Source organism: Leishmania donovani, chromosome 33, assembly GCF_000227135.1.
Source record: "Leishmania donovani BPK282A1 complete genome, chromosome 33".
In the NCBI taxonomy this organism is placed as follows: Eukaryota; Euglenozoa; class Kinetoplastea; order Trypanosomatida; family Trypanosomatidae; genus Leishmania; species Leishmania donovani.
The window spans coordinates 1,230,299-1,253,265 of NC_018260.1; the positions used below are offsets into that span (position 1 = coordinate 1,230,299).

General features: G+C 60.0%; 2 protein-coding genes across 2 annotated transcripts; both read left to right on the forward strand.

Annotated features, from left to right (window-relative positions):
* Window positions 1–353: 353 nt before the first annotated feature.
* Window positions 354–8,576, forward strand: LDBPK_333040 (hypothetical protein, conserved; the record flags this gene model as incomplete). Its single annotated transcript, XM_003864080.1, has 1 exon — window positions 354–8,576. One exon carries the CDS (start codon window positions 354–356, stop codon window positions 8,574–8,576), a length of 8,223 nt encoding a protein of 2,740 aa, XP_003864128.1.
* A 5,537-nt stretch (window positions 8,577–14,113) lies between these two features.
* On the forward strand, window positions 14,114–22,216 carry LDBPK_333050 (hypothetical protein, unknown function; the record flags this gene model as incomplete). The annotated part of the gene is made up of 1 exon (XM_003864081.1): window positions 14,114–22,216. One exon carries the CDS (start codon window positions 14,114–14,116, stop codon window positions 22,214–22,216), a length of 8,103 nt encoding a protein of 2,700 aa, XP_003864129.1.
* Between the last annotated feature and the right edge of the window lie 751 nt (window positions 22,217–22,967).

Here is a 22,967-nt window from a genome sequence, read left to right on the forward strand (position 1 = left end):
TTTGGTTTGCTTTCTGTTGGTTCTGCATGCTACTGTTCTCCCGCCGTCCTCTTCTCCCTACTCATCGTGTATGCCCCTTCCGCGCCTACCCCCTCTTTTTTTTCGCTAGGCGTATTGCTCCTTCGCCCTTCTGTGTAGTTTTTCTCTTTGGCGGACGAGTTACGTGCGCCTTTTTTTTTTCCTGACGTCCACTCTTACACGCTGCTTTCCCTTTTCCTACCCCCTTTTTGTTCTATCTGTGGTCTGTTTGGAAAGGTAGAGAAGGCGAGGACAAGGGCGAGGCAGCGCGCGGAGATACGTACATACACGCATACGTGTGATCACTGCGAGCTCAAACAAGCGACCAGGGCACCATGATGGCAAGTGGTGACTACATCTACGCCAATGACCTCGATGATGGGGGCCTGATGGGCGCAACGGTGCGGCGTCATGAGCACAGCAGCTCCCTTTTTGTGGGTGTCACGCACGACAGTGCCGGGGAGTCGCAGTCACAGTACGACTACCTGGATGAGTCCCTGGTGGGGAGCTACGACAGAGGAGGCGATGGAGTACTGACAGCGCTGGAGCTTGAGGACTTTGCCGGGGCCGATGGCAGCAATTTGGCAAGCGTATTATCGGAGAGCAACTCTGTCTTTGACATCGGCGCTGAGGAGGCCAACATGCAGACACAGACACCGAGTGTGGCGAGCCGGTCCGTGAGCGGTGCTGACTTTGACACGCTGCCCATCACACCCATGGCTAAGCAGCCCATCGAGGAGCCACATGCAGCGTCGGCGTCGGTACCCAGACCTGCAGCGCCGAACTCAGCCGTCTCAGCGCACCACCTCAACCTCAGAATCAACACGGTGACAGACCTTAAGCGTCCTTCAACACCGGATAAGTATTTTGAGATTTTCGGAGGTGCCTCGGGCCTGGCGGCGGGGCACAACAACACAACCAACTACAGCGCTAACACCAGCAGCGGCGATGCTCACCACCGGAGCGCGAAGGGCACGAGCAACCACCGTGCCACAAACGCAACTGTGACGGCTGCCGGCAAAGGGGCAGCGGCGGCTGGCCATACATCAAAGCTTTTCACGTTGCATCCCGGAACAGCCGCTGCTGGTGTGTCAACATGTCCTTCAGCGCCATCTGCGCCGCCCCCGTTGCACCCCTACCCCTCAGTCTCACAGCCACACAACGATAGCGAGGGGTTCAGTTTTGGCATCGACACCTTCTTACACGGCAACCAGCTTGGGTTTGGTCGTCAGCCATCCTTCAAACGGCTCACACCGGCCGTACAGGGCGAGTTGAAGAAGCCCTACTTTCTCTTGCACTTTGAGGATGGCGACGCGAACACCACTGCTGCTGCCGCGGCGGCGAAAGGGCATCCTGGGGCGAGTGCGTCCAGCACGAGCCTGCGCGCCGCTCCTGCTGCGGACCGGAATGCAGAAGAGTTCAATACGTGGCTCGAGGCACTGGAGCCGAAGGCGGCGGGGTTGTTGACATCTGCGCGTGGCGGCCCCTGCACGACGCACGCGGGCTCTGCAATTGGGGAGAACTTCAAGCGAGAGGTGGATGTCTTCATGAAGAATCTGCTTGGTGACTACGATATGTTCGCCGGCGCCATGGCCACGGCACCGGTGAACAACTCATCTGTCTCGGGTGTCTCTCAGTTGTTGGTAGGAGGCAGCGGGCCCCTGAGCAGGCGGCGAGGCAGCGGCCCGCCTTGCCCCGCAGATTACCAACCATCAGACCTCGACGCGTTTCTGGGCGATGCGCGCACCCTCACCCCTCCTCTGCGATCCCCTACCCTGGCGGTGGGGCAGGCGAAGCAACGGCCTAGGCAATCAGGTGCCGTTGGTGCTCACACCTCGCTCGTAGGTTCACCGACGCTGAAGACGACAGTGCCAACGACGATGACTGCCGGCAGCCCGTTCAGCGGTGAAGGGGGGAAGGGCAGCACCGGCGCTTACCCAAGGTCCAGCGCTACCGCCTCGGCATCACCGCAACCACCGACCCGGGGCCATGCGACAAAATGCCGTCGGCACGTCTGGAGCACCTCCCTAGGGCCCAACAAAAGCACCTCGGCGGCCGCCGTGAACGGCGAAGTTGTGCCGGATCCCACCTCTGCAGCGGCTACCGAGGCTCTGTCAACCACGAATTTCGCCAAGGCCGCCGCGAAACCGGCCAATGGGCAGCCAGCGCAGCGTTCCTGTGTGACAGCCGCATCGCAGACGGTGGCAGCCATAACTTGCGTGCAATCATACGCCTCGACAGGGGCGACTCGCGCCTCTGTCGCGGGGGCTGCCAAGCCAGCGACCGGTAAGGCGACCAACGCCTCTGCAAAGCCCGATGGCAGCGTTGGCGATGTTGCGCGGGCGCGTGACCCGGCAACCCCTAGCACTGCGACGCCGTACCCTTACATGGATGAAGATCTCTTGGCGGGTGGCTACATGACAGGGCCGCCGCAGCTCATCCGCTCTCCAGTAGAGAGCAGCCCCACCGTACTGCCCGCGGCCCGCGTCGCAGTGGAGGCCGCATTCACCAACAGCAAGGAGAGAGGGGAGCGCAGTGGCAGCAACACGAGTGACGCCGTCGCCCTGGCTGCGCGTGGTTGCCGCTCCTCGCTGTTGGACGGGCACATCAGCGCGTCGCAGCAGCGACTCTCGCTGCTTCAGCAGAAGCTGCGCCCGTCTCGGCACAACCGTACACGCGGGGATGGTGACAGCAAAACCACCTCAGACTCCGACGGTCCAGGCATGACAGCATCAGAGGCACTACAGCAAGCGCCGGCTACCAGCACTCGTGAAGGCTCACGAGAGTCTCCGATACCAGCTTGGAACGATCCGTACGGTCGCGCCGCGACTTCCCTGCCTTCGGAGTTGGTTACTGCGGTGTCCAGCAAAACGCGATTAGGCAGCCGTAGAAACGGTGACAGCACCCTGGGCGACGTGGGTAAAACATTCCTCTGTTTCGAGGAGGCGGCCGACGAGGACTTGGTGGACAGTGGCGCCACGCGTGCAAACGTGCTGCCACCGCCCGTGTTCCTTGATCAAAACACCAGCGCACAGGAGGGCATGACTGCCAACAGCAGTACCTCCGGCTCTGGCGCCACTAGCAGCCATCTTCACTGCATCTGCAAGAATGGTGGGGCCACGACGCCGGCTGGCTGCAGGCGGCGCTCGTCGCGGGGACCTCTCTCGGAGCCAGTAACGGTGGAGCCCATCGCACTGAAGAAGTGTCTACCTATTCCGCTGCGGCCGTCGTCCCTAAGCCGGCAGGCGTCTGTCAGCCGAACGGACTGTGAGGCGACAACAAGTGGGGAGCACGGCGCGGCAGCGACGCCGCCGCGGCGACGTCTCACAGAGTTCCGCAACGGTGACTACATGCTGCCAGCCTTCTTGCTCAAGTCCCGCGTCTCTGCCACCACTGCCGAGGATTCGCATTTGGAAGCGTTGAAGCAGCAGGACCGCGACCGGCAGACGCAGCAGGCCAACGAGGAGCGGCGGCAGCGCATACAGGCCTTCATGTCAAAGCGAAAGGCCGAAAAGCAGCTGGAGGAGCTGCGGCGCCGCCAGCTGCTGGTGCAGGAGGGGAAGCCGGAGATGTGCCGTGAGATGCAGGAGCAACAGCGCATCCTGGAGGCCACCCCGCACCTGGAGACGTCCGGAACTGTCGGGAGTGGGCTTAACGCCATCAAGGCGAAGCGCGTGAGCAAGTCGTCCCCGCAGCGCGACCGAGCAGTGCGGCAGCCGGTTCCGGCGGCTGGCCTCATTCCCAAGGCGGCAATGGTCGCAACAGTCAGCAGCCCCCACATCGAGGTGGCCGCACCTGCCGTGGCAGACACCCTCTCTCCCGCTGGACGTGGAAAGGGCAACGGTGCGGTAGCCAAAACCAACGTGCGCGCAGTGGTGGTGTTCACGAGCAGCTCCGGCGCTGAGAAAGGCGGTGTGCCTGTGACAGCCAAGGACGACGGCAACGGACGACGGCGCAGCAACGGCAGCATCGCCCCGAGCACGGCCGCGTCGGGGCTATTCGACGAGGGAACGGTGGGGGTTGTGGAGCTGAGTGAGAGCAGCAAGACGCTCAAGGTGCAGCAACCACACGAGCGCACGCGCTTCTTCTTCGTGGACGAGTTTTTGCGCATCAGTGACGCTGAGGCGTCAAAGCAGGTCGAGCGGCCCGTCAGCACGAGGGGCAGCGGCGTCGTGGGTGGGGTGCTGCCGAACGGCGCATTGCCGCGGCGACGCTTGTCGTCGTTAACGCTGACGGAGATGAACCGCAAGTTTCTGGCTGGTGTGAACGTGGCGCTGTTGCTCGCGAGTACCGAAAAGGCGCATCACGCCTCACTAACGGCGATTCGGGAGGTGGTGGAGGGAGTGCTGTCGCACATGCCTCCCCACGGGGAACTCTTTGCCTCCATCGCGTTCGTCGCCGGTGGCAACACGCAGGACCTGTTGCACGACCCCGAACGCGCAGTGCGCTCAACCTTCTCGACATCGCCGCTATTTGGCTCCACACTGGACGATGTCACCTACGTGGCAGTGACGGGAATCGGACACCTTTCAGCGATGGTGACAGAGTCGTACAAGCGGTGCGACCTGGCGGTTCAGCGGCAGCAACCTAGTGCTGGCCTCCTTGTGATGTCGCTGTTGCTGAAGCAGCCGCGCGGCAGCGACGTTTTGCTGTCCTCGTACTTGATCACAGACGCGGGGTGCGACGGCAGCACCTACTTAGCGGCCTTGTGCAAGGCACAGCACACCCCATTTGCGCTTTTCCACTCTGCGCTGGGCGGGCCGACGTTGACGACGGCGCTGATGTCGGTGGACGTCGACGACACGGCGACGGTGGTGCCGCTGCTGAACGTGCAGCACCGACTCGCTAGTGTTACCAATAAGCCGTGCCGCGTGGGAAGTGTTCGACGCTTCTTGGAGCTAGCGCAGCAGAAGCTGCAGAACCGCGTCGAAGACGGGAAGTCCGGCAGGAGGCGGAGCTCCGGCTCCACCATAACGAAGGTGATTTCAGAGCAGCGGCGGAACAGCGTCAGCATCTCTAGTAGCAACAGTGTGAGCGACAGCACCAGCTGTTCACCGTCGTTAAGTGGGCACCGGGGGCGAAAGCAGCACCCTGGGTCCCGAGCACAGCTGCACAAGCGGCTTTTAGAGCAGGTTGCGACGGCGCAGAGCATCCTCAACGACCCCGCAGGCTATCGACCGAAGGCGGTGCGGGAGTCGTCGCAGGTTCGGCGCGCTAGGGCGCTCACGTCGACGGCGCCGGCGTCAACATCTGCTGCGCCGCCACTGTCGGCGGCGACGCCCCCGCGCGCGCAGCGGCGCAGCGCAGACGACGGCGCGATGCCGAATCCGGACCTGGCGGCGCTGCGCAAGCGTTTGTCGACGAGCAAGGCGCCAGCCACCGTCGACACCGTACTGCTGCCGTCGCGCGGCACTGGTTCTGCCCTGGCGCGCAAGCACTCCCCGTCATATACCGCCGTGGAGGAACCGCCGATACAGCTCACGCAGCTGCTAGCCACGCGCCGCCGAAGCGATGCGCCGAACGTCGAGTCGGACGCGAGCGCCACGGCAAAGACACCACTGTCACCAGCGACCACGCCTTCCAACCATCAGATTGCGCAGTTCCGTCCACTGCAGCAGAACTCTTCACCACTGGCAGGGCACAGAAGCGCCAGCATGTCGTTGAGTACTGCGTACGTGCGCCGCGGGAACGAAGGCGGGGCCGCGCCACACAGGACATGGTTTATGAACTTCGAGGATCTGGGTGACAGCACCACTGCGTCCGTAGGCAGCAGGCCCGGCGCGGGCACCTTGCTGAAGAAAGGCGAGCGAGGGGTGTCGCAAGATCCACCATTGTCCTCGGCAACGACAATGGCAGCCAAGCCACTTCATGAACGTTGCATCGCGGACGACAGCGAGTTGTGTCAACGCGGCAAACCTGCGTTGGCCGGCGGTGCAGACGGGTCGACGCAACGGCCGATGTGTGCGCCACCGGGTGTGGGGAGCAGGCGTGTGGGTGCAGGTCGGAAAGGGCTGCTCGCGGCTCCTACGCGAATTGGGTCGAATGGACCACAGTGGCCCAGCATAGCCGCCATGGACCCCGGCAACATCCCGGTCGTTCCGTGCGTTGACTCCATCGACTCCTCGCTTGTACACGACGTCTCCGTGGCCGCGCGGCAGAGTTCGACGGCCGACGACGGCAAGAAGGCGCCGATCCCGACGTCGACAAAGGTGCGCACGCTCGTCATCGTTGACCCACGCTGCTGCGAAACGTCGAACGTGACGTACGATAATACAATGGTGATTGCCACCACCGACGATGACTTTGAGGAATACGACGTGGACGAGGTGCGCGAGGTGGCGCCGGCGCAGGGGTCGATTCAAGCGGACCTGCTGACGGAGCTGTGTAAAACACTGCTTCTCGGCGGCAACGCCTCCATTCTCGGCGCTGAGAGTCGTCCGACCGGCGTCTGTGCACAGGTGCTCAAGTCCGTTGTGCACACAATCTTTGCAGACATGAACCGCGATGGGACGCATCGCAGAGGACGTCTCAGCGTCTCAATTGTGAAGGTGAAGGGGGAGTCTGTTGTCGACTTGCTAAAGGACTCCGGCGAAGCGCAGAAGCTCGTCATTGCCATTTCGCCCCTGTTCGGCTCCTGCGTCCACGGTGTCACCTACTCTAATATCACGAACTCGGCCACCTTCAACGCCACGATTGACGCCGCGCTGCTCCGCGCCGCCTCCGACGACAACGGCCGCGACTACGGCTTCCTCTTCTGCTCTCTCATTTTCAAGCTGCAGCTAGAGGAGGAGGGAGACGTGCTCGTGTGCTCGCTGGTGGCAACCTTCGCCGGCGAGCACGTCGGGCTCTACACGTCTGTCCTGGACCGCAGTCCTCTCGTACCGCGCGCGTTGTTCCACTACGCCCTCGGCGGCCCCAGCTACACGATCGCACTGCTCGGCATCGGCAGCGAGGAGTCTCGCGCCAACCAGATGCTGCAGGTGCAGCGGCGGTTGGGCGAGGTGAGCAACCGCGCGACACACCCGGGCAGTGTGGCGAAGTTCGTGGCCGGCATCCGCAACGACTTAACGCCGAACCTGATCGCCAAGTACGAGAGCACGCATGACCAGGATGAGCGAGCGGCAACGAAGGAAATGATCGGGCGGCTGGCGGAGATGGTGAAGGATGCAGACGCGCTTCTACACGACTTCGACCACCACCAGCCCAAGGCCTACCTGCACGAGGACCAGGAGCGGGGGACGGCGCCGACAGGCACGGCAGCCGTCAAAGGCCCCGATCCGGGTTCACTTGCCACGGCAGCGCCACGCAGGAACAACGCGAACGGCACTAATGACTCCAGTTTGATGAACAAAGCCTCTGCCGTCAGTGCCGTGGCGGCTACAGCGCCGCCGCCCACCAGCCGACCGGCTACGGAGCGCTCGTTGCCTTCCATCACCGCGGTGAACCCGGAGGGCGAGGGGAACCACATCCAGTCGCTGGTATGTTTCGAGCAGGTGCTGATGGGCGCCGGCTCGGTCGCAGTGCACGGCAACTCGATCCTTTGCACGAGCCAGGGGGGAATGCGCTACGACAGCGACGAGGTGATTGTGTGCGACGAGTCACATCGGTCCTTGTCGTCGAAACTCATGGATAAACTGGTAGCCAAGTTCCTTGCCGGCTATCACACGGGCTTGCTCGCCGCCGACAGCAGCTATAGCGCCTTCACGCCGCTGATGCTGCGCTGCATCGCTAACAGCATCCTCGACGCGATTCTCGGACGCGAGGCAGGGCCGCGTGAGGGCTTGACTTCCTCCGCTTCCTTCAAGCCACCCACGGTGACGGGCGAGCTGTACGTTTCCATTGCTCTCATCAAGGATGAAGTGACAGCTGACCTGCTGCCCACCGACGCCGACGCGACGTACCACCGCTTCGAGATGGAGCACAAACCTCTTTATGGCCCCCGCGTTGTCGGAGTAACGTCGCACCTCGTCTCCACACCGCAGGACTTCGACCACTTCCTAGCGGTGGCCATCGACAATGCCGATCCGGCGCTGCAGTCAGCAGATCCAGGCATCATGGTGGTCTTGCTGACCCTAACCCAGCGTGTAACGAAGCCGACCAAGGATGTGCTGGTGTCGTCGCTTTTGTGCACCGCCGTCTTCGACGCCGTTCATCATTACGAGCGTGTGCTGGGGGGCGATACGAGCGAGCCGTTGGAGTTGTTCCACAACATTCTCCGCGGGCCGTGCTTCACCGTCGCGCTGTTTGGCATCAGCGATGAGGAGGAGAACCCCGGCAAGCTGCTGCGCGCGCTTCACGGTATTACCCAAGTGCGCAACCGCCCCGCGGAGGTGAACAGTGTGTCGCGGCACATCCGAGAGCTGCAGCGCGGCATCGTGCAGCTGAAGGAGCGCATGACTCCGTCATCCAGCGAGGAGGAGAAAGAGTATATTCTGAGCCGCGTTAAGGTCGCCGAACATCTGCTGGCCGACGCGGAGGCGCTGCAGCGCAACACCCTTTCCTCCGTGCAGCCACGCCCCTTCGTCCCGCTTGGCGGCGCACCCCACTTGCGGGCATAGACAGCTTCAGAAATGTGTGTATGCTATGATGGCGGCTGCATTACCGTGTCGAATCTTTGTGCACTCTTTTTTTTTGCGTGCATTTGTGCTTTTGCCTCTCTGCGTGTGCGTCGCTGCCATCAGGAACGCGCCCCATCATCTCTCCCTTTCCTCTTCAATCTTTTCTTCCTCACTCTACTGTTCACTGCCGTGTCGCTTCGCTCGCCATATATCAGGTGCGTTGCCGTTCTCTTGCCGTCTGTGTGTTTGTCTCTCTCTCCTTTTTCCGATCTCTGGCATTCCCTCTTTGCCCTCTCTTGCTTTTTCTTTTCTGTCTTCGCGTTCTCGCACCCTGTGTGCGAGTACCGATGCCTTTCCCATGCCGTGGTCACTTCTCTCACGTGCCCGCCAACCGTATCTCATTTTCTGTGTGCATTTTTTTTTGAATTCCTTTTTCTTTTGCCCGCCGTCTTGCTCCTTACATGCGCAACACAGACGCGCGTCGCTGTCTGTTTCGCTCGCTCGCTCTCGCTCTCGCTTTCTGTGGGTATTTTTGTTGGCGCTTCGTTGCTCTTCTTCGCCCCTTCTCTGGGGAAGCACACTTCTTCTCGCCTTCCTCGTCTCCGTACGTGCTTGTTTGTGCCTTGGTTAGACGTGGTGGTGGCGTACGAAGAAAAAGCTGCTTGCACTTGAAGAGCGATGCCCCGGACGCCTACTCCGACCCTTTCAAAGGGAGCGGACAAAAAAAAAAACTGCAACAGCTATGCACGCGCTCAGACGCATGGAGCGATACAATCCTGCATGCACACACGTACTTGAGCTTCTCACACAGAGACACGGCGGCGGCATCCGCTCTCCGACACGTACACACACACACATATGTATATATATGTATGTAATAGCTGAAGTCATTCATTCGGTGTATTTTTGTGTCATTCATCATTGCCTCTCCCTCTCTCCCTCGTTTGCTTCACGCGCATGGCTACACTGCACGTGCTTGAGAGCGAAGAGGATGCGAATCAGGTGTAAAACGGAGAAAAAAAAGTGGAAACGACATAATGAGAAAAGTGGATGTCTGGATGAGCGGAAAGCGGAGGGGGTTAGCCGTTCATTTTTGTTTTAGGTAGCAGATTTTCTCAGCAAGCAAGCAGCGGAGGATAACGCCAGCGCATCCAGTAGGTGCCCCCTCGACGTGTCTAAGCACACACGTATGTCGCCCATACGCATTCTGCGCGCTCTTACGTGTGCCCGGGTGCTCCCAAAAGATGATGATGCTCATCGTCATCTTTGAACGCGACCAGAACGACTCGCTGCTTCATCAACCGCGAGCTCACACGTAGTGGAGGAGGTCCGCTGGATTGAGCGCGCTCAAGCATCGCAGCGTTTCCGGGGTGCAATGTCTTACCTCTTTCCGCCGACTTGTAGCTCTCATCTTCGCCGCTTTTCTCTTTCCGTGTGGCTCTTTCTCCCTCTCTCGCTTTCGCATTCTCACCCACGCACATGGGACATGCCGCGTGCTCATCGTTCCTTGTGAGCGTTCGGAGACGTTCACGTCTTATCCTTCCACCGGCAGCGTGCAGGACACTCAAACTCTATACGAACCCGGACGTGCGTAGGTCGCGTTCAGTTGACTGGTTATCAGAAGAGCAGCACCAAAAGGCAAACGTAAAGAGAGCAGCAGCGACGGAAGCCGCCTTTGAAAACAAGGAAGATAAAGCGTCAACAGACAACACACACGCGCGCAGGGAAGAGAAGTAAGTGAGGACAACTTGGAAGGAGTCAAGAAGAGAAGCGAAAGTGAAAAAAAAAAGAAAAAGGTCAGCACAGGCTTTTACACACATACACACGGCGAGGAGTGCAACGACGGCCAACACCGACATCGCTTGCGTGCGTCTGTCTGACTCCCGGCACTGGTCGTGTTCTGTTTTTCTCTTTTTTTGTACTGTTTCCCCGTCGCGCTGTTCAGCCCTTATCTCTCATCTCTTTCTTCGCTTTCGAGTGACTTTGCCCGCCACGACTTACCAACGATCAGACAAAAAGAAGACACAAAAAAGGGTATCGGTTTTTTTTTTCGTCGTCTCCTCCGTCACCTCCATTCTACCATCTCACCACATCACAAAAGGTTTTCCAGTTCATCCTCCACCCCTTTACAACACACACGCACCTTTCATCGCCACCTCCAGCCCATTGGCCGATTGTACCCCCCCCCCCTCCTCCTCCATCCCCGCTTGACTCAGAACACCCTTCCTAACTGCACTTTTTTTCTTACGCGTGCGCTCTCGCTAACTCTCTCTGTCTTGTGGACCCTCTCTCTGCGAATCCGACGACCACGGAGCCTTTTTTTTTATCCGGGTTTCTGTCTGCGTTTCTTATTTTTTTTCCATTGCATACCATACCTTCTCCCTCCTCCCAGTACACCCCTCTGTTTCTTTCGCACTGTTCTGTTCTTCTTCCTTTTGCTGCCATTGCTGGGTGGTGGTGGTGGTGGTGGGGAGTTGCTGTGGATATGGTGCTGCTAACGCCGGTGGCCAAACGGCTCGTATACTGGTCCTGCCTCTCACTCTCGCTTTGCGTGCCCGTATGCGTGTGTGCTCTTGCCTGGTCTCTTTTTCGTTTTACGCGGCCTCTTGTCTGACTGAGCTTCCTTGTCATTTTCCTTCTCGCCCCCCTTTTTGCCCATTTTTTTTTACCACACGTCGACGTCTGCACACCTCTTTGTGTCGGTCGGTCTGCTTGTGTGGGGATTTTGCGCTATCTTGCTCTCTCTCTGTCTCTGTCTAGCTCTCCTCGTTACACCGTTGCGCTTGCTACACCTCTTCAGCCCCTCTCCCCCTTGTTAAGTCTCCTCCCTTCCACATATACTTGGGTGCGCTCTCGGATTCATTTCTCCACCCGTTCCGTGCGTCAACTCGGCACTCGTTATCTACTGTCTTCTCTATTGCTTCTTTAGCCTCTTTCTTCGTTGGTGCCTTTCTTTGTGGTTTTTTGCGCGTGTGCTTCCTCTCCAGCGAGACCGTCGAGGCCACTAGCGTGGCATCAGCAGGAGAGCGATCGCCCCCCCCTTCTCTCCACCACAGTGGATAGCGTGCGTTGCGTACAGGTGCGAGAGAGGTGAGTGACCCCAGGCAGATTCAACGCAGTACAACGAGTGCACACGGAGAGCCCTACGTCCAAAAAACAACAACGCTTTTTTAGCAGGGGAACAGCGAGATAGAAAGCAAGCAAATCAACGATTGCCACAAGATCGAGCTGTCTTTTTTTTGTTTTAGGTGTTTCACTGTTGTGCTCTGGAGGTCATTCCCGCTAAAAGATCGTCGGCGTGCGTCTTGTCCGCACAAGCGCCACCTTCTTCTCTTACTCATCGTTTTTCGTTTTCCATCCCCGCCCTCCATTACCTGTAGGCGTGCGGAGAGTCCTTGTTGCCTCTGCACACGCATTTCGCACGAAGATACACACATTGCTGCAACCGTCGCATACCCCCCACCCTGCCTATACTATCTCGTATAGTTTCGCGTACAGTACAAGAACAAGTCTTGCATCAGTCATCCGCGTACGCCTAGCCACACGCATGTGAGCGCCATCATACGCCCAACGGAGAAGGTCAAACGCCGTTTTTTCACATCACGAGAAATCTCTCTCATTTTTTTTTTCACGTGCTCCTTCGTCTCAATTCGTTTTCTCCCTGCCTCCGTTCTTTTTTTTTTTCAAACTGTCTGTGCCTCTCTCTCTTTCTGTTTCCCTTGCGTCGATCATTGATTGGTGCGGAAGATCTCCGATTTGGTGGTTGTTCTCCCGCTCCTCCTCATCGCTTTTTTTTTTACGTTACTTGTTGTGGAGTTTTTGTTCGTGCCAGTTTGTGCGTGTGTGTGTGTGTGCATCTTTTCTTCTGGTGCTTTACTACTTGTTTTTTTTTTTCCTTTTATTTTGTCGTGCGGCGGTGATCCATCATCATCTCTATTTTTTTTTTTATTCTCGGTGTGCGATTCTCTTTTCGCTTGCCGTTTTTTATCTTTTCGGCGTAGAACTCCTTCCCCGTTCTTATTTCGTTCTTTTTTTTTGCGTTTGCTTTATTGTCTTACTGTCTTTGCTGTATCTTGGCTTCTGCATCACCCGCAGCCTTGACCCGCTTTTGTTCTCTTCCCTTCTGTCTTATGTCCTATTTTCATTGTCGCCCATACGTACCTGTACAACTGTGTGATCAAGTTTTTGCTGGATAGGTAGCTCATTCAACGATCCTTCTTTGCATAAAGACAACTCTCTCTCTTGATCTCTCTATATTTTGTGCTTTTAGATAAACCGTTCGGACTGCTTTTTCGTTTATGTGGAAGCGGGCGTTTTGTTTCATGGTGTCTTCTGTTCTTTGTTTTCCACCATCTCGGATCATTTCTCTTTCTCCCGTTTTATGCTTCTTTTTTTTAGTCTATCAAGCAAGTGCGCTGCCGGCGGGTCTGAGACTCTCTTCTCTCCTTTCTTTTTTCGCTTTTTTTTGTCTCTCGCCGTGTTGGCCAATTCGCTGAAGTTCGCCTCTTGCCTCTCTCTTTTATCTTTTTCCCTTCCGCTTTCCCCCGTCCCCATTCTCTTCTCATCTTGCTGAGCTGCAGCTCATTTTATGCTGTTCCTTACATATATCGCCTCTGCTAAGTGCGCACCTTCTCCCTCTTTTTTAAAGGACCCCAACAACAAAAAAAGCACCCTGTCGTCTTGCTCTTCCATCCCCCGTCTCTTTCTGACTCATCGCCGTTTTTCAGCGGTGCATGCGTGTGTTTGTCTACAAAAAAGGGCGATTTTTAGTTGTTCGCGTGAGCGAGTCATTGCGCGCACGTGGGGTGCGCGTGCGTGTCTCTGGCTGTTTTCTTTTTTTGTGTCTCTCTGTCGTTTTTTTTTTTCGTATTCTTGCTCTTCCCCTCTCTGTGGTGGCTTGGCACCGCTTTCTTGCTAACACTCAACTTTTCACTGGCCTGGTCTCAATTTCTCTCTGCTTTCCTCTTCCACGTCGTCACTCCGACGCAGCTTTCACCGCGGCGTCCTTTTTCTCTTTGCTCCGCGTGAGGTTCTCTGTTGTTGGATATGCGTGAGGGGAGCGAAAACAGAACCCCTCCCCCCCCCCCCAAGAAAAGACGACTGGCGGCCAGACATTCCCACCTCACCGACAAGCAACAAGGCCAAAGCATATATTAGGCAGGAAGAGAGGAAAGACAACAGAAGACTAACGGGGCAAGCGCCAGAGTACTGCGTGCGTGCGTTTGGACGCGCCTGCGCCACGACGGCGGCAAGAGGCGACAACGGCCAACAGAGAGAAATCATCACCACCCACCAGCATCCTCACCACCGCCTTCTGGTAGATCTGTTTTGCTTCTCGCGCTGGTTTTCTTTTTTATCGCCGCGCTTATCACCCGCATCGGTGGAGGGGTGTTCCGGGGCAACTTTGTGTTCTTGTCTGCGTTTCTGTTCTCATCCCTCTCCACTCGCTCGCTTTGTGGCCCTCCTCTTGCTTCCTTATGTGTGTGTGTGTTTCCGCACCCTCCCTTTTGTTTTCATTCCACATCGCGTCTGCGGGGATGCAGAGCGCTCACGCGACAACGTCTCAGTTTACTGCCTCGCAGCCGTCTTGCGAGACGTTCGGGTCGCACTCCGCCTTGCAGGGAAGCACTGAATTGCAGCCGCAGCAGCCGCAGTCCCCGTCATCGAAGAGAGGGCCGGTGGGCAGCAGCACCGATAGCACCACGTGCACGGTGCCGGCGACTGACGATAATGCTCTCGGCTACGCCTTGAGCGACGGGTGCTATGTGCCCCTCTGGGAAGAGGTAGAGTCGCCGCCATCGCTGCGGCCACTTCCTCAGCCTCTCGCCGTTTTGCGTGACACACAGTCGCCCACCGGCTCACGCAGCGATCCGAACGACAAAGCCGGCCCCTCGTCCTTGTCAACTGTTGACGACCGGATGCTCTTCTCGTCACAGCGACAAGGACCTGGCTGTGTCCCTGATCGTCATCGGCGTCATTCGCAGGCGTTGGAGACTCCGAAGGATGTAGATCTCCAGCCATGGAGGATAACCTCTACAATGACGCAGCACCAGAAACCGAGCGACACCAGCAGCAGCAGCAGCAGCAAGACCCGGGAAACTGAGGCGTCCCGCAAGAACAGCGGCGTCACGGCACCTCCGCAGTTGTTGCGCTTGGAAGGAAGCGGGCGTGTTTCGCCGCGCCCCAGGGAGCCAAGCTCAATTCCTCTGGCGGCATCGGCACGCCAGCCGACCGGTGGGCGGCTTGAACCTCTGGGGCGCGCCGTCAGTTGCGACTCCGCTCCGGCAGCGCCGGCATCGTCGTACCCGCTACGAGTGGGAACGAGTAAGACGCTTGATACCACTTCCTTCGACAGGATAGTGTTTACACCTGCGGCATCGGCGCCGACGTACTTTTGCGACACCAGCACCGAAAGCGGCGCCGGCACAGCGTCCTTCTTCCTGCGCGAACCAGTGCTCGCGAAGCCATCCTCGTTGAATGTCGGGCAAAACGTCGCCAGTGGTGGGTCTCCCCGTGCCGCGTGGCCTCTATCGTGGAGGGGCGCGCCCGGCGATTGCGGACGCTCCACCGGCGACGCTCCACACGCGGATCAGGCGCTGAGGAGTGGTGAGCCCATGGCGCAGGTTTGCCGGTCTTCTTCGGCAACCCGTCAAAGTTCTTCTTCCGTAGCAAGCGATCGAGGCTTGCTGTCTCCGATGCGAGTCTCACCGCAAGGGCCTGGCATGCCGGCTGCTGGTGCTGCTCACCACGCTACAAGCAGCAGAGGCGGCGAAGTCTTCTCGATCCACACGCTCGTGTCGCGCATCAAGAACGTCGACAATTTCGACTACGGCTTGCAGGCGCTCGGCTTTCCTGTCGAGGACTGCCGCCGCGTCTCGAAGGCATCCGCAGGGATGCGAGGGGAGCGTAGTAGCGGCGACTTTGGCAGCTATCTCATGGTGGCGTCTAACAGGTCTGGCGTCAAAGATCAGGGCGGCCACAGCCCTCGCAACCCCGCTGCCAAGACTGGTTCCACCGCAGGAGGCGGCGGCAGCTTTGCCGGCGCATCGTCGCTCCTGCCGCTCACACGCAGACAATCTAAGCTGCCGCTGACCTCGTCCGGCGTGCGCGCCGCCTTCCCTTCAGCATCTTTCGGCCTCTCTGGTGTGCCGCCTCACTCGAGCAAGAGCGCCAGCGCGGCAGCTTCGTCCTCAACTGCGCAGACCTCCATGTCGGCCAGCTTGTCGAAGACCCTTTCGAGAACGATGGCCCCGATGGCCATTGGGACTGAGCGGCCGGTGTCAACCGGTGACGGTCTCTTGTCGCCTGCCGCGCCTGGTGCACTTCGAACTTCTGCTGGCGCGGCCGCAGCGCGTCCGCAACTAGGAGGCGCCAACGAGCCAAGCTTCACCACTAGCGTTATCCCCGCAGCAGCGGTTGCGACTCCGCCGAGTGAGTCCCGCAGTAGCATTGGCAGCAGTGACGCTCTCGTGTCAGCATCTTTTCGCTCCATCGTCCTGCAGTCGCGTCGTCTGCCATACAAACTTGACGTCGTGTACGGAGATCTCGCGCACAGCTCGAGTAACTTCACCGGCAATAACTCACCATGCAGAAGCTCTGCACATGGCAGCTCTTTCAAAGGCCCTGTGGCCGGTCGCGGCGGAGGTGTTGCCACCGGGTTCAGCTCTACAGCGAAGTCGTGGAGTGCGACGGATCAGTCTGAGAGGGGCGACGATGGAGGCGCACTCGCTGTTGTCGAGGGTGAGGAGAGCGACCCGCTGTCTGCAGCGCGCCGGATGCCCGGCTCGCTCGGGTGGACCTTTGGTGAGGACAATTTTCAGGACTATGAGGCACTTGTGTCACTGGCGGTGCCGCCGAGGAGCGGCAGCGGCAGCGGCAGCAGCAGCTCCAGCGACGGCAGCTTCTCCTTTGGTGAGTCGGACCTGGGTCTTACTCTCGAGGAGGGTACACCCACGCCGCGGCAACTACGACGCCAAGGCGACGGCCTCGGTGGTGGCGGCAGTTTCACCCTCGAGGCGCCGGCTGATGGTGGTGTGCCGCTAGCAAAGGGAACGGGCAGGCGCAGTGGGCGAGACCGCGTCTGGGCAAGCGGCGATTATGGTAGCACTCCAGAGGGACGCCGCCTGCCACGTCGCTCCCGCGACACCTTCTTCCCCTTCGAAGACGGCAGCGTCAACTGCTCCCGCGGCTTCAGCAGCCTCGCGCTGTCGTCGTTTCTGCGGGATGCGGGGCCCACCAACCTCAAGGGAATGGTGTGGGACTCCTCCTCCTCCGTGGCGCCGTCAAACCCCGTCAACTCGTCTGCTCAGGACACCTCTTCGCCGCCGTCGACGTCGGGCAGGACAGCCGTGATGGCGCGCGAGAAGGGCCGGATGGGTGGCCTCTCGCACCCTTCTCTCTTCCAGGGCATAAGTAGCACAACCGCCGGAACGCAAACGGTGCCGCTCGCCATCGTCTCCGCTACCAGTATTGCTGTACACACCTCCACAGATTCCCTTGAGGTTCCCGCCCAGAGTTCACCGCTGACGATTCGCGGCGGTGCATCCACGAGCACGACCTTCGAGGCCGTGACGGGCGCGGCGAGGTCGAACCACCAAGTACCGCGGCCACCGATGAACGTGGGATCAGCAGCCGGTTTGGCACACCAGAACAAGGTGGGACAAGTCGCCGCGAGTGGGCCAGACGGCGTCAGCAGCAGCAACGGGACCGCCGAGGCGCCAGCGGAGCTCGTCCGCGCCGGTGTACTGCGATGGTCAAAACCCCTTCAAGCTGCGCGTATGAACCGCAACACTGTGTCCCCGTCGCACGGGGCGACGACTGCACGCTCCGCCCGTCGCACGCAGGATGAGCTTCCGGCCTCGGAGCTGGAGTTGCCGAGGCCGAAGGAATGGCTCGACGTGCGGGGGTTGACCGTGCTTGAGTGCTGTGGAGCAGCGGCAACGAACACGCCTGCGACAGCGCGGGTTTTCGCGGTAGATGGTGGCTACACAGTGCGCGTAGTCCAGGGTAACTTGGTCGGCGACTGCAAGACGGACGAGTGCGTCCAGCGGTGCGCTGCTGCTATGGCTGCCGCCAACGAGGCGAACGCCCCCGACAAGGCCAGCGTCGCCGCATCGTCGCCGCCGCTTCCTTCCCTGCTGATTGACACGGCTGTTACGCGCTTCATCGAGGGTGGCGAAAATGCGATGGTGATAGTCATGGACACAGTGAATGACTTTGTGCAGCGACGGCGGGCTGCGGCGGCGGCAGCAGCCGTAAGTTTACAGGACAGCATGCGTGGCGGAGGTGGCTCGTCACCCTCGTCTTCGCTCTCTCCTCCGGCGCCGTCAACTCACGCGGAAGCGTTCCCAACAGCGAGCGTGGCACGGGCAATGTGCATGCGCGTCGCCGAGAGCTTTCTTTCCTGCAAGGGCGTGCGAGCCAAGACACACCCGGACTGTGTGGCTGACTTGAAGGTGGCTGTTGCGCTGGTGCCGGTCAGCCTGCAGCTGAACTCTCCGCCGACACCGAGGCCTACGTCGACGCCGACAGCGCGCGCCAGCTCGCCTGCGGAGATTTCTCCTTACGCCGGTGAGAGAGGCGTCTTCTACGACGTGATCTACACTGCCTGCACTCGCGACACCTGCTGTCGCCCACTCGAAGTGGCCACGTCGCCGATCTTCGGCGCATGTCTGAATGAGTGCCAGTGGCACGTGGTTGAGGACGAATCGGACATTGCTGTCGTCTTCGAGCTGGCGCAGAGCCTCGCGGGGGCCGCTCGCGGGCGGCAGCAGCAATGCCAGGGCTTCTTGTACATCCAATTCCTCCATCAGTGCTTCATTCCGGATGTGGCTGCCGCCCGCGGTGCGGATGCGGCGACGTCGCCAGTGTGCACGCAGCGGCGAGACAGTCGGCACGGCGATATAGTCGTTTCCTCCTTTACCATCACCACCTCTCCCTATTCAAGCGTGGTCGAGTCCATTCTTGATCAGCGCGCCGACACGCCGTGGCCACTTCTGCGTTACGCGCTGGGGAAAGGGCCCTGCACCGTGCTGGCGGTGGTGAACGTGCACGAGGAGGACGAAGAAGCGGCATACCCGTTGAGCATTCTACAGCGGCTAAAGTCAATGCAGCACCCGCGACCGCGGTGCGGCAGCATACGCTTCTATATCGCTGAGCAGCGTAACAAGATCTCAGACCTCAAGTGGCGTTTGGCCAACATAACAGAGTCTCGGTCAGAAACGCAGGCCACTATCAAGCGGCTGACGGTGCTCATCTCGAAGCTCGAGTGCGGCGCGAAGGATGCCGAGGATTTCTTGTCGGACCCCAAGTCTGCTCACGTGCCAGTATACGTAGACGCGCGAAAGGCAGTCCCTGAGGTCGGTGGCGCGGACCCACTTGTCCACACTTTCTCCCCGACCAGGGAGGCGGCACCGACGTGCGAGGCGCCTCAAGTGCTGGCTCTGGTGCAGCATTACTCTCCAGTCACCGGCTTCGCCTCGTACTCGCCCAGAACCGTATCGTCTCGGCCCAAGGAAACGACGGCGCGGTGGCTCGCCGCTACGGCGCGAACGTCACCGATAGACTCGACCGCGCCACGCACGGTGTCGCTGACGGCGCAGCTGTCTTTAACACACTCCACTCGTGTCCAGGTAGGCGAGATCACTTCGCTTAGTGAGGCCAACACCTCGGAGCTGGGCTGGCAGCGGTGCGCGACGTGGCGCCGCCTCGGCGAGCGCTTTCGCAGCGGCTTCAATGCCACCGTGGCTGTGGTGCAGGAGTCCGCCGGGGAGAACCGCGCGTGGTCGTTGCGGGTGGTACTCGAACTGGTCCGCAGTGTTCTCAAGGACTCGTGGGGACGCGTCTCGAACACGCCCGCCAAAGCTGGCGATGATGACCAGCCGCGGTTTTCCTCGCGTCAGGTGATGCGCGTCGCCGCGTCCGTCTACCACTGCAGCGACTCGGCTGTCGCCGATCTGCTCCGCACCTCCAGTACGAGTCGCATAGCCACTGGTACCTCCGTCCTCGGCACGGTGTCTTTTGCACCGGCGAAGATGGCCGTGCGGCCGCTCGCCGGCGCGTGCGCACCAGTGAATGTGTCAAGCAAACCGATCGCTTCGCCCGGGGAGCTGGAGACGCTCTTGCGCGGGGCGGTCGAGCGCCTGCGTGCTGCGCAGGCTGCCGCAGAAGATGCAGCGTCGCACGATGGCGTGCAGGACGCACTCACGCGGCAGTGCCTGCTGGCGCCGGGGTACACCGTTATGAGCATCGAGCTTACGCAGCAGGTGACAGGGGCTCGCCGCCGCTCTCACGCGAGCATTGATGCGGAGCACTCTCTCAACGACAGCGAGGATGTGTACGTGAGCACTCTGACGGTTGTAAACCTTGGCGGCCACTACGCGTTGCTGTCGGAGGCAATCAGGGCAGACACCGCGGCGGGCGACGAGCACAAGGACGACCCTATCGCACCTTATGCGAGGAGGACTGCAGCGACGATACCTGCAACATCTAGTGGCGCGGCGCCGTTGACAGCTAGGGCCCTGCTCGCGCGCCTCCTCGTGCACCGTCGCCACATGATCGTGTGCGCTGTGGCCTTGCCTGCTGTTCCGACGCCTGAGGCGGCCGATCAGTTGCTGTGCACTGTGAGAGACTTCGTGAAACATGTGGCGAGCCAAGGCGCAACGGGGGCGACGTCGCTTGGAAGCGTGCGGCACTTCATTGCTCACCTGAGAGATGTGCTGCGCGTAGCAGAGCACAGACAAGGTGGTGTGAGATACTCACTCGTTAGCATCCGCGACGCGGTGAAGCGCGCCTTTGCCGTCTTGCGCGACCCGCGCAGCGTCGCCTTTACCTTCTACCCATTTACGCAGGAAGATGCGGAGGCACTGACGCTGCCTGCGTCACCGCTGCTCGTCGACCGCGCTGCAGGTGAATCGGTATCTGTGAGGGAGTACGGGTCATCGGATACCCTCACCAGTGGCACCGTGCCCACCATCAGCGGCGGTGGCGGTCGCAGGGCGCCGACGTTGTCGACGGCAGCGACGGAAAACGAAGGGCCGCGCGTGCCGCGTGCAGCCGCGCGGAGGGCGACGCCAATGGAAGCTACGTGCCCTAACGGTGAAGCGCACGGAGCCTTCGACTGCCGTGCCTTCGGCACCGCGATGAGTGCGCGCACCGCGCTCCTGGGAAACCCGGCCACCTACTACGGCATTTGCTATGACCGCAAGGAGGATCCTCCGCTGCTGTGCCGCGACGTGGCCATGTCGCTCTGCCGATCAGCGCCGCGGAGTCGGCTATGCGCCCCAACCACCGCCACCCCAGTGACAACGACGGCGCGCACCAAGGTGCAGCACCCCAGCGACATCAGGGAGAAAGACGAGGACAAGCAGGTGACGGTGCCGAGTGTGGTGGTGCTCAACGCGGCCTCCACCAGCTCGTATGTGTGCCGACGCGGCACATGGGTAAGCGTCCCCGTCCCCTCCACGCTGCCCCCGGTGCCAGCAGAGCCACAGTACTTCTCATTCGGCGCCGATGAGCTAGTCCGCATCAAGCCCACGTCGATTGGCATGAAGAGCTCACGACTGATGCGAGCCGTGTCGTGTGTGTCGCGTGGGCGTACGGCAGCGCTGCTCCTATCGGACACGGAGTCGTGTGAGGCGACGTCATCGATTGCGTGGCTGACGCTGCGCACCGTGATAGGTGGCATCTTTCAGTCGCTCAGTCTGAAGGAGGTGGAAGGGGTGCAGCACTGCGCGACAATGCGAGCCTTCCTGATTGAGCAGGACAGCAAGGACGTGTTTGCCGACCTGCTGGCGCCGAACCTGACCTCCGTGCACCCGAGACAGCCGCTGACCCGACTCGATTACTCACCCTTCTGCGGCCCCGTCCCGTCAGAGACGACCGCCGTGCCTGTGAAGGATTTGCGAGACGTGAACGTGGCGCTAACCTCTGTGCTGCTTGGTGCTCGCCTGGCCCATGAGTCGGCCACTTTAACGGCTGCGGAGCAGCTGCAGGGCTGCATCGTTCTTCATCTCACGTTCCACCAGTACGTTCCGGCAACAGCCGGCGTACTCGCCGACGTAGTGGTGTCGTCGCTGTGGTGTGTGCACATGGGATCCAGCGTCGGGTGGATGGAGGCGTTGTACAAGGCACCGAGCACCGCCACCGGCGCGTTGCTGCGCTACTGGTTGGGGGGCCCCTGCTACACCACCGCCATCGCAGGATTTTCCCGGTATGTGGGGGTCCCTGCAGCGACCTGGCGTGCCCTCATCGACACCCAACGGCGTATGAGCGTGATTGTGCTGCGGATGCCGCGCTTTGGCAGCGTCCGTGCCTACATGGACTACCTCAGCGAGACTGTGGCAAGGTGCAGGAAAAAGGCACCAGCGGCAGCCAAGTTGTGTGGTCAGCTGGGAAGTGCTGTGACCGTCACGGGCACTTCAAGCGTACTCGCCGCCGCGTCGCCGCGTCAGAAGTGGAAGTGCGACGACTCACCGCAGATGGTGGCCGGCGTAGCGGACGCGGTGGCGCGAGTGATGGTGTTGCTAAAGGAGGCACAGCACATGATTGACCGTAGTAGCGATGACGGCATCGCTCCAACGAAGCAGCTAGGATTACTGGCGCATGACGAGAAAATGTTTGCTGCCTTAGACACGGTTTGAGGAGACGGTGCGCGTGTGTGTGTGTGGGGGGGATGTGGTGGTAGAGGTGACTGTCTGAAGACAAGATGACGGGTGTAGTCCTTTACGCGCTATCTTCCTTTGTCTTTCTCTACGTTTTTATTTTTCGCGCTTCGCTTACTATTGCTCGGGAGCGTGTACGCTTGGCGGTAGATGTATGAGCGCAGCTGACGCTGCTGATGGGTGTGCTTTTCTTCCTTGCTTTGTGTTGGCCTTTCGTCTCAACAGTCGACGTGTAATCCACCTGTACACGGCATTCTCTGCCATCAGATCTGCATGCCTTGCAATGCCCACTGCTACGACTACTACTACGAACCGTCGATTCAGTGAGTTCCCTATGATAAAAGCTCGTCAAGAGGGGTGGGGCAGTCAGCACCCGTCGCCGCTGTTTCTCCGCTGGGTTTGAATATCTGCGGGTGAAGAGGAGGGGTTGAGAGATTGCTCAGACGCTGCTGACTTTTTACAGACTGGCAAGTGGCAACCGTCGGTGAAGGGGCCATACCTTTCCCGCCGCGCAGTACAGGACCGCGAAAGGAAGTCGTATGATCCAACAACCCCCCACCCCCTCGAACCCGCATGACCTCTTGCGACTGTATTCTTTACTCGCACAACGTTGCAGCTACAAATCACACCTCTTGCTCAGGTACTGTTCCCCCTCCTCTCCCCTCTTTCTCCACGCGACACGCCGGTCAAACGCAAACAAACCCACACCCCCTCACCTTGTGTGTTCATC